The following is a 15716-nucleotide window of genomic DNA, read 5'->3' on the forward strand; positions in this document are numbered from 1 at the left end:
TGGAGTGATACTGTCTTTCAAGGACTACAAACAGATGTGCACAGTGGAGCACAGACCTCCACCACCAAGGTGTTTTTTTCTGGCACCACATCCCCTTTTGGCCACTATAGAACTGACCAGTTTATCAGTTCTTCCTGGGCCCTATTTCAAAGTAGTTTTGTGTCATCATGTTAATCCTTTCAGAAGTTATGTACATTTTTGTGACAAGCCATGCCCATAGCCACACCCACTTTTTCCAATTTTCTTGAAAAATGAATTAGTTCTTCCTCGGCCCAGGACCAGGTTTTGTACAAATCCGACCAACCAACGTTCAGACAAATGAACATACATGGTGAAAACATGATAATGTGCACAGTTTAAACAGAAGCACAATATTGAATTGAAGCATGACACATGCCTACTCTTCACGAGGTAGACTCGTGAAAATTCTGCGGCATGGTCGTGCTGGACCTCCAAAAGGCGTTTGACACTGTAATTCATTTAATTCTACTGAATAAGCTGAAGGCAATGTTTTTTTTGTAAAACATCTGTAAACTGGATGAAATCCTACCTTGAAGGAACAGAACAAACGTGCTCTCTTGCCGGCAACCATGCAACCAAATAGACAATTACTGATTTTGGTTCGATTTTACAATTGGGGGTCGCAGAGATATTTTCGTTTTTATTTTTATTTTATCAAAGAGGATCTTGATAGCAAAAACTGGGGGTCCTTCAAAAGGTTGTTCTCGAAGCGGGTTCCGGGGAATCCCAGGTGTCCTTGAGGGAGATCCAAGGGGGTTCAGTCTGGGGATCTTATACAAACCCAAGATACCCGAAAAGAGATCTGAGCCAGAAGGCAAAGCTTTCTGTCCGGGAGCAGTATGGGTTGGCGCCACAGACTGTGTCTTCCGTGAGGAGGCCCAACAGCCCACAGTAAGGAATTTATTCAAGCCGCAAGCGGAGCCTGCAGCACCACCACCGCTTCCCTGCTGGTGGAGCCTGCAGAACCATTGTGGCTCAATAATCTGCCACTCCTGAATGAAGTGCTTGGTGTTGGGAGTCTGGTGCAACACACAGGCCCTGCGCTGCACCTGGTGAGAGCAGGAGTGGACCTGGTGAGACGTAGGAGGGGCCCGGACAGGAGTCAACCCACAGAGCCTAGTCCTTCCACGTGCCAGACCTCCCAGTCCTGCCATTTCCCTAATGGGACTGATCGTGGGTAGCTACTGGGACGTAAGTCGAGCCTTGACCACCCCGGCTGGGTCACCTGAGTGAGGGGTATGAAAATGATGTTGCGAGACCCGAAACCCTGATGACCGTGGGATTCATCACTGGGGATACGTCCTAGGTGCATCCATTGTATTTCAGTTATTTTCTACCGAGCAATCTTCGTTCCTTCTATCTATGGTCATGAAGTGTGGGTCATGACCGAAAGAATAAGGTCGTGAATACAAGCGGACAAAATTACTTTTCTTCGACGGGTGCTGCTGACATCTCCCTTAGAGATAGGGTGAGAAGTCACGCGAGAGAGACTCGGAGTATAGAGTTGCAGCTTCTTCGCCTGGAAAGGAGCCAGCTTAGGTGGTTCGGGCATCTGGTTAGGATGCCTCTCGACCATAGGGAGGTCCTCGAGGCACGGTCAGGCGACTCAGGCATCCCTGGGCAGACCAAGGATGAGATGGAGGGATTACATCGACTCACTGGCCTTGGAACGCTTCGGGAGAGTCGGATTCCCCAGGAGGAAGTTACTAATGTTGCTCTGAGGGAAATCTGGAGCTCTCTGTGGAGCTGTTGCCCCGCGACCCCGACTACGGATAAGCGTTTTAAGATGGATGGATGGATGAATCTTATACAAATTATACAAGAACTCCAGTCAAAATATTTTCATATCAATAGCCTACATTCGATTTTTTTCCACCACAATGTGGGGTTCTAAGATGTTTGAGAACCATATTGGACTACCTACAATATATCCTTCCATTTTGTATACCGGTAGAATCTAGAGTATATACTCTAAGGTAGAATCCCGTATGTTTGACCTATTTATTTTTTTACAGTCTATGGCCCAATCCCAATCCACTCCCTTGCTGACTCAATGAGCCCTCACTGATTTAGCTGCACGTTCATGTGAAGTCTGCGAGGGCTTGAGGGATGTCCCATTTGAAATCGGTAAGTCAGTGAGGGCTCAGCCCCGCCCCTTTATGTGCCCTTTGCCAAAGTCAGTGTCGATGCTGACTTTAGGCTGACTTTGGCAAAAAAATTACCCACAGTTCATAGCGTTACCAGTGGAATGGGGGGATCCTCCGAACGTCAATCATTTAGTTATGCAAATTAGTTATGTATCGCGATTAGAATGTCAACAAACACAATATCCCTTAGCAAAAAATTGTATACTTAAAGTTAAAGTATTTTAAAGTATACTTAAGTATAGTAAGTATACTATACTTGTAGTACACTACTATACTAGTACAAAGTATACTATATACTATACTATATACTATACTAAAGTGTACTTCTAGGGACTAAATTGGAACATTTGTAGTATACTCAAGTATACGTATAAGTAGTATATACTAAGTACTAGTATATACTAGTAGTATATACTACTAGTGTACTAGTTATATACTTCTAGCACACATATTAGTTCACTTCTAAGTATGTCCTTAAGTTTACTTAGCACTTTACTTATAGCATACTTACAGTATACTAGTCAGTTTACTTAGCCCTTTACTTAGTATAGCCTACTAGTAATATACTACTGTTTTATACTTAAAATAAACCTTTAGATATACTTCAAGTACACTTGAAGTTCACATACTGTGTACACTACAGTAAATAAACAAGACAGATTTAAGAATTTGGTACATTTATAAAACTTGTACAAAACATTAACAACTGGGTACATATTAAATAAATTGCAGGTAGGCAACCTTGTGCATGGGCAAACTTTGGCACAGAGGGTGATAACTGGCACATAGAGTTTAAAATAAAACTAGATTTAAAATAAAATGTTATTATTATTAAAAAACCAAACTGCACTAGGCTATATGCCCATGACATGGGCCCTAACAGCTCTCTCACTGGGCTGTCAGCATGATGCCTGCCCGAGCATAACTGACTAGCTCGTAGCTCTGCCTGCAGTCTCCCCTTTATAGGAGAGGATCCTACCACCCACAGAGAAGCACTTAACCGTACAGTTTATCTACAAGCTCACATATATCAGCTGAACATGAATACGTAACACCCTACATATATGTTCTATTTTAGATTAATCATCATATGGGGTTACATTAATCTAATCTTAAATACTAAAATAGACATGATAGACATGTATAAATAGGCCAAGCATGTAGGTAGGCACTGGCTGTGAATGAGGACAGTTTGTATAAAGTGATGCAAAGTGTCATGAATGGCGGACTCATCTTCAAAGTGCTGTCCCATTTCAATGTGGAGCCCTTGCAGCCTCTCACCCTCAAGGGAGGCAATTGGGATTGGGCCTAATGGCCTATGTGTTTGAGTCTTTGACCCACTAACACATTTTTTTTTTTAATAATTCCTTTGGCAACGTGACAAATGTGGGTGGAGTCCGAGGCGTTCAAAACAGTGGTGATTGTACCAGCCTCCTCCTCCTCTCTCTGATTTTGTTTTCTGTCTCCTTGGTTTGCGCTTGTTTTGTTTTACCGTTTCTTTGTCAATAATATAGCGCAAATATACATTTTATTTGGAACGCTGCTTGTTTATAATAATGCGGCTGCTCCGTTTGTACCCATCGCGCACAAACACATGTTCTACATTGTTGCGTTGACAGCATATCCGTTTTGCTTGTTATTGCGCTTTTTAATATTTGGTGATCATGGACGACTAAAAGAAAAGCAGGATAAATGCGACTGTCGTCGAAGAAATCTCCTGCTTTTGAACTCAAAGAGGTAAGACAAGCTTCAACAAAAGAAATGTTGTTCATAGTCTGCAGAGATCATCAGCAACTGTTCGAGCCTTTGCAGCTGCTTGTGCAGATCGTAGCTTTATTATCCCGCCTAGCGTTAGATTCACTTTAACGCTTAGGTTTATGATTCACAAAATGTATTAAAACGCGACAATCGCTCATGTTGATAACTTTGCCGTTTACACACGGACTGCTGTTTGCCTCAGGGGGCAGTCTTCAAAAGTCTGGAAAATGGCGATGTTGTTTACCAAAATGAACGCGTATTTCCTGATTTGCTGTTACGTCTTGATCAATAGGGGACTTTATGAAGATGATCTCTCTCTGCTTTGGGATATGAAATGTCATAAATCGGGGTTTTCCTGTTCACTGTTTTGCCTATACTTTAACGTCTTTATGTATAGCCAACGGACATCTTGGCGCCCTATGCGTTATGTAAAATGTAAATGTGACTGAAGCATTAATGCAAAGATTAACAGTTCACATGTCTGTTTAAAATGCAGTCTTTTAAAATAAAGCAGTGCATCAGCTTCGATCACAATGTAATCAAAAGGGTAAATATCTCAACTTGTTGCAATACACACGCAACGCGCGTGACCCATCCCATCCACTATATCTATTATACAAACCGATCTCCCAAACGTCAGTCATATCATAGCTGTGTAATCACATAGATGTGATGTACTTTTATTATCTACTTTATCTGTATGCTCCGCATACAATTTGTACCGCAACTGTCTCTGTTCCTGTCCTGCTTTGTCTTTCTTGTTCTGTATCATAGTTAGGAGGGAGACTGTTGATGGGTTGACAACAGTAGGCTACAGCAACTTGCAACGGGTCTGGTCTATACAAAATGCACTACACCACCAAGATATCAAAATACTTTCTTAATGGCAACAAAGTCCACAATCACAAGACCAGAGGGAGTTCAACAAACCACGCGCAACCCAGATTGCAAGGGATTTAATTCATTTCGCTCCACGCCCTACCAACAGCCATTAAGAAATGTGAATCCCTAGACTCAAAACTGCTCTCAAAGAGCAACTACGGACGGCTGCAATTCAAAACTGGCCCCTGTATAAAAGTCAAATCATGGACCATAGCTACGGATAATAGTAATAATAATACATTTTATTTATATAGCACCTTTTATACAGAGTTGCAGTTCAAAGTGCTTCACAGGCAGGACAGAAATCAGGTACTTTACAGTTAGGTCATAACATATCAGACACAACACACAGAGTATGCATAAAATCATGAACATAAAGGGGAATAAAACCTATCAATCATATACTCTTCTTCTGGCTACATAATGTACATTTTCTGTGTGTGTGTGTGTGTGTGTGTGTGTGTGTGTGTGTGTGTGTGTGTGTGTGTGCGCTTAATAAAACTATAATAATGTATGACACTGTTCACTGGTTCTCAATTTGGGGTACAATTGGACCCTTACAGGTCTATTTGGTTCCATTTGTATCCTCTCAGTTCATTTAAATGCATTTTACGGTGTAGATTGGGGTTCTGAAGTGTGTGTGTGTGTGTGTGTCTCGCACCCCAAATTGGGATGTTGAAAAAGCCAGCACTGACCTCCGTTAACTCAGCGTTTCCCTGTGCATCAGGTGTGCTTGCCCTGAGTGAAGCCTGGCCCGTGTCCTGGTACCGTTCCCCATGAAGAACCCAGCTGTAGCAGAGGGCCATCACCTGGTGCTGCTGCTCCAGGATGCTCTGGTCAGGGAGGCACGCCTCTGGAAGGTCCCCGTCTTCAAAGGTGGATGTATCCAGGTATTGACCTTGAGACGTGTGCATTTGATTACATTATCCTGGAGAAGAGAGCCAGGCTTGGGGAGAAGGTCTCACCCTGGCTAGGAAGTACTTGTTTTAGACAGACTGCACACAAAACAAGATGGGGTGTAACCTCTAATAGGCAATGAAATGGCTTCATGTGTCCAGTCCTCTGATGTCGGTCATCTATGACTTTCTTACACTATGGAACTTATGATTATTTAATTTAATTCCTTTTACATCCAGGATAAGATGCCACTAAATGTCATAAAATATAAAATAAAACCACATCACATTCACAATGCCTATTACAATAAGGGATGCACCGATGTATCGACCGATATGACGTTATGTCAATATCGGTATTGGCAAATAAAACTGACATTAACCGATGGCGGTAGCCAATATTTATCTGTTGTTGATAAGCATATATTATGTTGGTTATCCGGTAGCCAACCAAGCTGTAGATTCTGAAGATTTTGTATTGAAGATGTATTTGTTTCCCTGGCACAAAAGGGGGAAATAAAGACGACAAAAACTAAATAAACATATTGGTATCAGTACCGGCAACATTGTTAACATCGATATCGTCCAAGAATTTCCATATCGCTGCATCCCTAATTACAATATCCAAAAACCCAGTCAGAGTAGTCTCATATATCACAATGCCGGTATATATTGCCAAGCCCAGGTTGTCGATGATAAACAATGGGCTTCTGAAGATAAAGAGGATTGTGAGTGCACTTAAACGGCATTGATAAAGACTAATGGTTGGTGGTTTCTCTTTCAGGGCACTGACATTTCTCTGTACGAGCAACAGGAAGTGATCCAGTGGCTTGGAGAGATGAGCAGGCTATTCCAGTTCTGTCCTGAGACGTTTGCGTTGGGAGCCTGTGTGCTCACTCGACTTGTGTCTACAGTGAAGGTATGTTGAGACACCATTTAACACCGTATATCCAATGTTCCACATTTTGTCCCCAAGGTCTTTTGAGTGCTGATTGTAATTTAGTAAAAAATGAACTACAGTAAGTGTACAGATATCAGTTGATACCAGACTCAAGCAGGGCTAAGAGTTAGGCACATGCAGAACATGTCACAACAAATCACGAAATACAGTACACAATGTCATGGAATGTCACAGCCGAGCTCTTGTTTTTTGGTTTGTCTTATCTTAAAGATAGGGGATTAATCTGTCTGATGAAGAAGCAGAAATTGCACGTGTCAAGTCATTTTGTTGCCAAACTCTTGTTCCGCTTTTATATTGTTTGTGGGAATGGATCAGAGCTAGTAGCAACGATCACACATCTCCACTTAACAATATGTCTGGTGAACTATGGCATGGATGTACTACTGATTTGAAATAGTCCTGTAATCTCACCAATGTTGGACTGCCGCATTTAATGTCCCCTTTAGAGACATATCGGTATTCGGTAGGCAGAGATCTGATCAGATCAAAGCATTAGAGCAGTCCTCCAAGCAATGCTGCAAGATTATCACCCAGACTCTGTATTATATTAGCACGAAAAAAGGTAAATGTTTGAGTGGTAATGAATGAACACTATATCCTGTGGGTTGGACACATCGATAAATCCTTACTATTCTTTTTTTTTTAACAGGCTCAACCAAAATACCTTAAATGCATCGCCTTCACCTCGCTCATACTGGCGGCGAAAATCAATGAGGAGGATGAGGTACAGTAGGAAGATATTACCCATGTTTGAGCACTAAACATGCAAAAGCAATTTTAACGACAATACTCAATAATGCTGTATCACTATACTAACCTAATGCTGGATAAGTGGCTCATGAAAGTATAATGTCTGAAAAAGAAAAAAATAAGTGAGTGAGGCTAATTTAAAACAAGTTTTATTTGCTTCCCTTTTCATGGTGTCTGTTAAAACAGGTGATGGGCTCGGTTAAGGACCTGGTTGCGCAGAGTGAATGTAACTTTTCAACTGCAGAAATTCTTCGCATGGAGAGGATCATTCTGGACAAGCTGAACTGGGACCTGTACACCGCAACACCAGTCGATTTCATTCACATAGTAAGTTAGGATCAGACACATATAGACTGGCAAAAGAACATGTCTCTTTCTTTACACCAGAATTATACTTTGTTGCGCACCAAACGTAAGGTGATCTATAAGCTCACAACACACCGCGACGTGTTGTGAGCTTGTAGACTGCCATTAACATGCAACCAAGTATATCAGGCCTTGGAGCTGGACCTGAGTTGTCAAAGCATCTCATACTACAGTAAGCACGCTTACGTGACAGTTAATCCCGATTCCAGAGTCAAATAGACTGTAAGGTTTTTCTGGTTTGTTTTCAATGCTATAGTTGCAAGGGGAGGGAGGGGGGGGGGGGGGTTGCTACAAAAGATGAAGGGAAGTTTTGGAAAACCACAAGAAAGTTTGACAGTCAGCTGAGTGTAATTTTGTTATTTACAGCTTGTGTTTAAACAAATGCTGAGACATCTTACAGAATTATTGAAATACTCTGACCCAGTTTCTGTCTTTTTATAGCAATGTTGTAGCTATGAGATGGTTTGTGAAATACTGGCCCTGTGGTCGTGTCTAAAAACAGCAATACAAAAAGCATAAAGACAAACATCTCATGCCTACATATAGGTTGCATCAAGATGGCTTTTACAAACCCTTACACCCAGCACCCGCAAAGTTAAATGGGTCCTAATTGAGATTGTGCATTGATATTTTCTTGACACATCGTGACATCTCATCAAATGTACGGTATGTTGTCATAAATCCCATGCCAGTATTCTGCAATTGCATAAACAGCACGGCACATAATTAATACAAAGCACAACAGCAGTTGACAGGAGTTAGCCTGTCAAAGACCCTGATTATACGCCAGGGCAAAGATCTGGACATGTTGCGAGTGAACAAAGCTACAACAAAGTGACATTTCAGTACTGGTCTGAATTAGAGCCAAGTCAATTTTGCCCCCCAGCCACATGAGACGGTAACGGCAAGCTTTCATCAAAAAATGCAAGCGCATGATAGGCCAAGGCACTTCAGTCTAACCGTTAACTCCTAGCCTTACAGCGTAAAGCGCAACCCTTCTGCCGTGCGGAGGTGTTCAGGGATAATAGACCATTTAGGCTGCATCGATCCCCTAGGTCCTACACTTGAAGAATAAATGGGTGACTTGGGGTCATTGGCATAATTGATTCCATTGTTTAACTGGTTTTCATTACTGCTCTGCCAAAGCAGGTTTATCATTGGTACAAAGTCCCGTTAGGTGTTATCAATTACATTTATGGCACAGCATTTTTAGACCGTACTATCCACAATTGGTGAACCTTCATAAAATATTGGTCATGCCACTAACCACCAAACGTATCAAACCACACCACCACAATCAACCATTGCATACATAAAATCTATGGTTTTCTCCATTTGTGCTATATTGGTGCATATTGGCTATATGTTAGACTCCTGGGGCTGTATTTTGCGTGTCTTAAGTACCAGGTCTTATTACTTAACTTAAGACCTGGAGGCGTGGTCAATGCCATTTGGCTATTCTGAGTGGCAAAAGAGCATTGACCACGCCTCCAGGTCTTAAGTTAAGTAATAAGACCTGGTACTTAAGACACGCAAAATACAGCCCCTGGTCTTGTATCACCAATTTAGTCCCATGACTGTACATAAATTGCTAGACCCAACTTGGCCAGCTCCTACATTTAAATGCTTTTATACAGAGAAAGAATTTCCTCTCCAGGAAATTCACCCCATGAAGTTCCCCTCATCGTGAAATATTTTCATGCATTTAGTGGATCAGCAATCTGAACCATTGTAAATATCTGTTCTGAACCAGAAGAACCCCACCAACAAGTACCACGTGGATTTCTCTCCTGTAGAGTTGAAAGATTTTAAAAGCCATAATCTGTTGTCAAACACAGGCTTGGCAGGTGGTGGTGACACCACCAGCTGAAGTTGGCATTTGAGCGGTTCAGTGCCTCATAATACAGGACGGGGCACTCTCAGCTACTGCCGTTATGGATTGTGTGTCTAATCTGACAGAAACACGTTCAAGGAATTATTGCAGTGAATGCATGAAGACCGATTCCACATCCTCCCAAAAAATCACCATTGGATATTACAAAATCTAAGAATAGTAGATTTCTCTTTGAATAAACGATACATTACAATATTCTAATAAAATAAAGATACAATTTCTCTTAATACCATTGTCGAATAAATATGTGCACCTCTACCATGTCAGAATTACATTTCCAAAAGAAAATCACTTTGCATTTATGTAGGTAAAATAAAGTGTAATCCTCCATTGTCTTTTTAAAACGGCGATCAATAAAATTTGTCAGACTTGCCAGTTGCCACCATGACACATTGATATATATGAATAGATAAGTAGATTAGACATATTTTTCAACTCTGTTATGTTTCAACCAGCCAGCCAGATATACAGTATATTGTTAAGGCAGAATCAGCCATGTGATTCAACAACACTCCGTAATTATTATAGGAGTAATACTCTTGACCTAAAACCAATTGATCAAGTGATCAAATATAAATGCTCTTTGTTAACCATACCAGTTTGCCTTTCCTGTGTTTGTTTCTTCCATTGACCTTTGGTAGCGAGGTGAAGAGAGAAAGTTATTTAGAGTGTCACATTTTCTGTCAAGTAGGAAGAGATTGTGGATGAACTGATGGCTGAAGGTGAGAAAACATGTGTTTGATGTCACATTGTTGAATCTGCCTTCAAAGAAATTCCATTCTGTCAAAAATAAAATGCAATGGCTTTTGTTTTGCTACAATTAAAGTAAGGCGTACAATAGTAAGACTATTTTTCTCAGATACCGTATGTCCCATTGCAAGATTGCAGGTCGCACTCGCACACACACACACACGTCACACGCATGCACGCACACACAAAATGCAAGCTGCAGCTTTCCAACAACTTTAACTGTCTAATGTACTCTCCACAAATCTTCCTTTGCCATCCTGGTTGGATTTCATAGTAATATGTTATCCTGAACACGTACAGAATTACAGACAAGCACTGCACGTTTCACTTAATAAACATGTCAACACGTGTGTGTGTGTGTGTGGGGGGGGGGGGGGGGGGTCACTTATAATTACCCTTAGACCGACCTATTTGCTTTAAACTGCTGGGAGTCCAGTAGTTCATGCACACTAGGGAAAGGATAGAAGATTACGGAATGCATGGTGACATGAAAATGCAAGGTCATACATACAAGACAATCACATGACATGTCTTAAATATATACTCTATCTATACTCTACCGTCCATAGATATGATCAACATGACTGTTTTATAGGGGTCTTTGGATACGAAATGGATGGCTCAAACGGACGAATGACAAGTTGAAGGTTAGGATGAGGATTTGATGTGGCTGTTGCGGGAGTAAAGAGGTTGAAAGATCTATCGTTAACAGACACAGAAATGCCATGACGATGTCGTCATTTACGATGTCATGCTAAAAGTTTTGGTCCCTTCTTCCATGTGCTCTCTCTCCCTCCCATCCAGTTCCACGCCATGCTCGTCTCCGGCCACCCACACCTCATTCCGTCCATCGGCCTCGGCTCCGGCCGGGGCCGGGGCTCGGACCACCCCAGTTCCGTCTCCCCCAGCCGCGGCGGGCCGCCGGGCCGTCAGAAGAGGCCCTCGGGCTTCCAGGTGGCGTTGTGGACCAGGCAGGTGCAGCACTGTATGGCCTGCCACCAGCTGTGGCAGTTCAAGGGCTCCACGTTGGCCTTGGCCATCATCACCTTGGAGCTGGAGGCACTCACCCCCGACTGGTTCTCCATATTCACAGAGCTGTTGAAGAAAGCACAGGTGAGGGCATCATAACACCTCGTCCGCACTGCCAGCGACGCGCGCGAACGAGGACATCCCATTAACCCATTTTGACCTGAGATCAGATTCTAAAAATGTCTTGTACATCCTGACAGTTTTCTGAAAAAGCTATGTTTCTATGTCAGTCGTTCTTCGATTTAAAAAAAATAACAGACCTACAAGCTCGTAGCGCGCCACTCGGTGGCGCGCTATGAGCTTGTAGGTCTGCTATTTTCCAATAGCTAAAGCATAACATAATGCTAACACCAAAAGGTGTATTTTAACCCAAAATGGGTTAAAATACTCAATGAGACTGTCCTGACGCACCGCGAGCGACAACGTGCCGTGCAGCGATGTCGCCCACACCCCTCCTATATTCACTCGCAGTCTATTTGAGCGAGGCTTCATGGCCCCTAAACACTTTTGTTTGAGATCTACACGCTACTATTTATTAATTATTTGATTGGTTCAAGCTAAGTCGCAACGCTAATGGCCGACTCTCCACATCGAGACAGTTTTTCATGCAACTGTCGCTCCTTGCCTGTGTAACACTTACAGGCCAGGTTGCGTGTTGTGAGACACCTGCAGTAAATGACCCTCCAAGTGTCAAAAGGAAGTCCCAAATTTCTCAATCACACCAGGAGTGTTTTTTGTGCGATAAATTTGTATCCGAGTATATCCGTTTCACACAACGCTAATATTACGTGGCAAGGATGTAACAATATTTCTGGTATCGCAATATTGAAAATGTCAGGATATTATCTTTTTGTTTGACCATCTGTGATGAAATTGAGGTTAGAACTGTGTAGCTTCTAGCTCAGGAAGGTTACCCAACAACAAACATCACATAACCATCTTAAATGGTAAATGTTGCATTTCTATTGCTCGTTTTATCCAAAGCGCTTTACAGAGGAAGCCATGCGAGGCACCAACCTGCTCATTGGGAGCTGTTGGTGTGAAGTGCCTTGCTCAAGGACAATCCGATACTAACCCTAACCCAGGGGGAGCCGGATATTGAACCAGGAAACTGCGGCCGCTCTGAGCCACTGCCACCCCCCTCTTAACCGTTTGTCCATTCCCTCCGCCGTCAGGTTGAGAGCAGCGAGTTCATCCACTGTAAGGAGATGGTGGACCAACATCTCAACAACCTGGAGTTCTCCCTTCCGCCCAACGCCATCTACATCCTCAACGGTGCCCGGCTCCAGGAGGACGAGGCAGCACGGCGCCCCGGGCACCACCTTCAGCGGGGGAGGCGAGGGAGGGGAGGCTACGGCGGGCAGGGGGACTTGGAGTACTGTGACGGTTTTGGGTGTTTGTATAACGAGGGCATGGCACCTGGTGCGGCGGAACGAGACGGCGGCGAAAGACCACGCAACACCCAACACGAAAACATCTCCCCGTGCCCACCTCTTCACCCACCCATGATCTAGCCGCGGTACACGTTTATCCAAAGCTCTCGTCGCATCTTCCACTGAAGTGTGCTCTCGGTGGCATTGTGAGGCAATGGAGAACGGCAGCGTTGCTAACACTTATGACTGTATATTGCCACGGCCGTTAATTATTATGACATTAATATTGTGATCACTCATCATGGTCCCACTCGCTTTTGGTCTTTAGTTCTCAGTTCCTGTTTTTCTGCTGCAGGCAGCACTGCCGGGTTCCATTGCCTCAAAATGCTATACATGCACTGCAGCCTTTTGATCTTTGAATCGTATGTACAGTATGTGGGGAGGGTGAGAGAGTTGGGAAAAGTTGTGCGTGAGTCAGGGGGAACTTGGAAGAGCAGTGCACACTAAAGTCGAAATGAGCAGAAAAACGGTTTCTCCCCCTTGGAGTCTAGCTCTACATCGACAACTGGCTGAAATGTGAATCAGTTGGAAGGCGTAGGGAGCATTATGATGCTATGTACAGTAAATTATACTTTAGTGTACACAGGACAGCTGCAGGTTTGATTGTGGACAGTGTATTTCATTCAAGTTGTCCACCCAACACTGCCATTGCTCTTCCGTCATTAGCTTTTTTTCCATACCATTTGCCTTCTCTCCTAGTGAGATTGGATGTGTAAAGGAGTTTAAAGCAGTTTGTGTTTTTCGAGTGTGAACAAGGCCAAGAATACCTTTTTTGAGAATGAGAAATTCTTGTTTTTGGGGAGGTTTTGTTTGCTGTGAGGCATCTTGGTGCTTGTTAATCCCCCAGAGCTATTTAGCACTTTGTTACTAAGATAACCTTTTTTATATACATATAATTTTATAATTATATTTTTCAAGACTCACTTTTATTATTTTTAATCTTATTTCCTGTTACTGTTTAAGTTACACAAATTTGTCTACCAGCTTTTTACGACGGTGACCATGAAAAGAAAGCTTTAATTTCTTATGACTAGATGCTGCAAATATATTTTTATTTCATTAACACTTAGCTGGATTATTATGCAACATATCAGAAATGACAAACACTTTCCCCCTACAAAGATGTTTAAATAAGCCACCTCAAGGGCCTGTGTTGATATACAGTAGGCTATATATAAATGGTAGTGCTGTTTTGTTAAATCATTGAGGTCAGAATCATGTTGTTGATTGCACTTTTTCAATACAGGCCCTGGGCTTTAGCCTTGATGTACGGAATGCATGTTAATGCGCTCTGGATACTTCCGCTGAAATGGAGACGCAGTCAAATGCTCGGCTACAAAGTGTCAAGTAGATCCATTGTTGTCGGAATCCAACCTGGAATAGCAAGCCTTCTATTTAAGCTCTATTTTCAACCTGGTGTCTCTATTCTGTGCAGGTTACCGTTTTAAAATGGCAAAAATAGCCAAGCTACAATCTGTCATTTTGCAAAGATCGGGAAGCCTGGGGGCCAGATTCGAACCCCGGTCCATGTGGTTCACAAGGAACACATGGTCTGTGTGCACTATTTGCCTGAGCCACCAGGCACCTCCAAAGCATTTTTTAATACTGTATTAAGTCTATAGATAGTGGATTGGCTTAGTGCCCGTGCAACGCTTAGAGGAAATGCATGCAAACAAGTGTTAGGAGCATTTGAGTCTGCGGTCTCCGTTTCAGTTCCTCTGTCTTTAATGTGAATCGGTTAAGATACCTTGTCATCATTCATCCATGTTTCTGTTTAGCCATTCAAACTGGATTTTTAAACCAGCGACCAATGTAGAAGAGCTTTTTTGTTTTCATTGGTTACTTATTTCAGATAAGGCAGCTATATCCTTTCGACCACAGAAATAAAGCTTTGATAAAGCAAATGTTCAGAGACTGATTTTCTCTTTCCTCAAAAAAGTAGTAAACTTTATAGGATGTTTAGAATGATGACATAATGACATTTGAGTAAATCTACCAAGGAGTTAAATGTATTCTTACTATAACTGACATATTTTTTATGTTTTTAAATCTAACCGTTACAGCAGTATATTCTATATAGTATGTTGATCTTGGTGTACAACATAGCCAATGAGGAAGATGACAAACTAAAAGGTTTTAAACCATGGCAGTATTGCATGTGGTCCATGACCATGCAATTAGTGATGTAGGAAATCAAAGATTTGTTTATCGACCTAGTTGGGGAAAGACTAAATGACCGACAATGTTTTCAGTTGCTGAGAAGTCAAATGTCAAGAATTCCACATAAAGGAGTTAGAATTTCAAGCAAAAGTGTACCGGATTGACTGGTTGAGTCACCATTATTAGGAAATGTGCCCATATAATCATGCATTCGCATGAGTCTGCTATGTATGAGTTTAATATGGAAAATTAAGAGAACATAAGGGCATGGTAAAGGAATAGATCAGTGGTTCTCAATCATTTTTGAGCCCCGGACCACTAGCATGTGTCAGTTAAATAATGAATGAATTAAGGGCTTGATTTAATTCATACCATATTATGAGCATTAGTGAGGACCAAGAATTAATACTAACACACCTTTTGGGAGTAACAGTTGTGGAAACATTTATAAATGTATTAAATTACACATTTTCATAGTGTAATTAAACTAGAAAGATACGATTCTGGTGGTACAATAAAAGTGTGGTTGCCTCGACCGCTAATATAGGACCCTCCCACAGATTTTGCTAGACAATTACAATGTCACGTCACCCCTGTGATCATGTGTAAGTAATTCGTTGGGGATTTATCCTCCAAAAAGCTTTTGTTTTGCAACAAACGGTTTAATTT

At 42.1% G+C, this 15716-nt stretch overlaps 1 protein-coding gene across 1 annotated transcript; it reads left to right on the forward strand.

Annotated features, from left to right (window-relative positions):
• Positions 1-3632: 3632 nt before the first annotated feature.
• On the forward strand, positions 3633-14810 carry ccni2 (cyclin I family, member 2). Its single transcript, XM_083780719.1, has 7 exons — positions 3633-3905; positions 5536-5698; positions 6489-6623; positions 7315-7389; positions 7602-7742; positions 11230-11538; positions 12630-14810. Exons 2-7 carry the CDS (start codon positions 5585-5587, stop codon positions 12966-12968), a joined length of 1113 nt encoding a protein of 370 aa, XP_083636845.1. The 5' UTR covers positions 3633-3905; positions 5536-5584; the 3' UTR covers positions 12969-14810.
• The last annotated feature ends 906 nt before the right edge of the window (positions 14811-15716 follow it).

This window comes from Protomyctophum parallelum, assembly GCF_964188405.1.
Source record: "Protomyctophum parallelum genome assembly, chromosome: 1".
NCBI classification, from domain to species: Eukaryota; Metazoa; Chordata; class Actinopteri; order Myctophiformes; family Myctophidae; genus Protomyctophum; species Protomyctophum parallelum.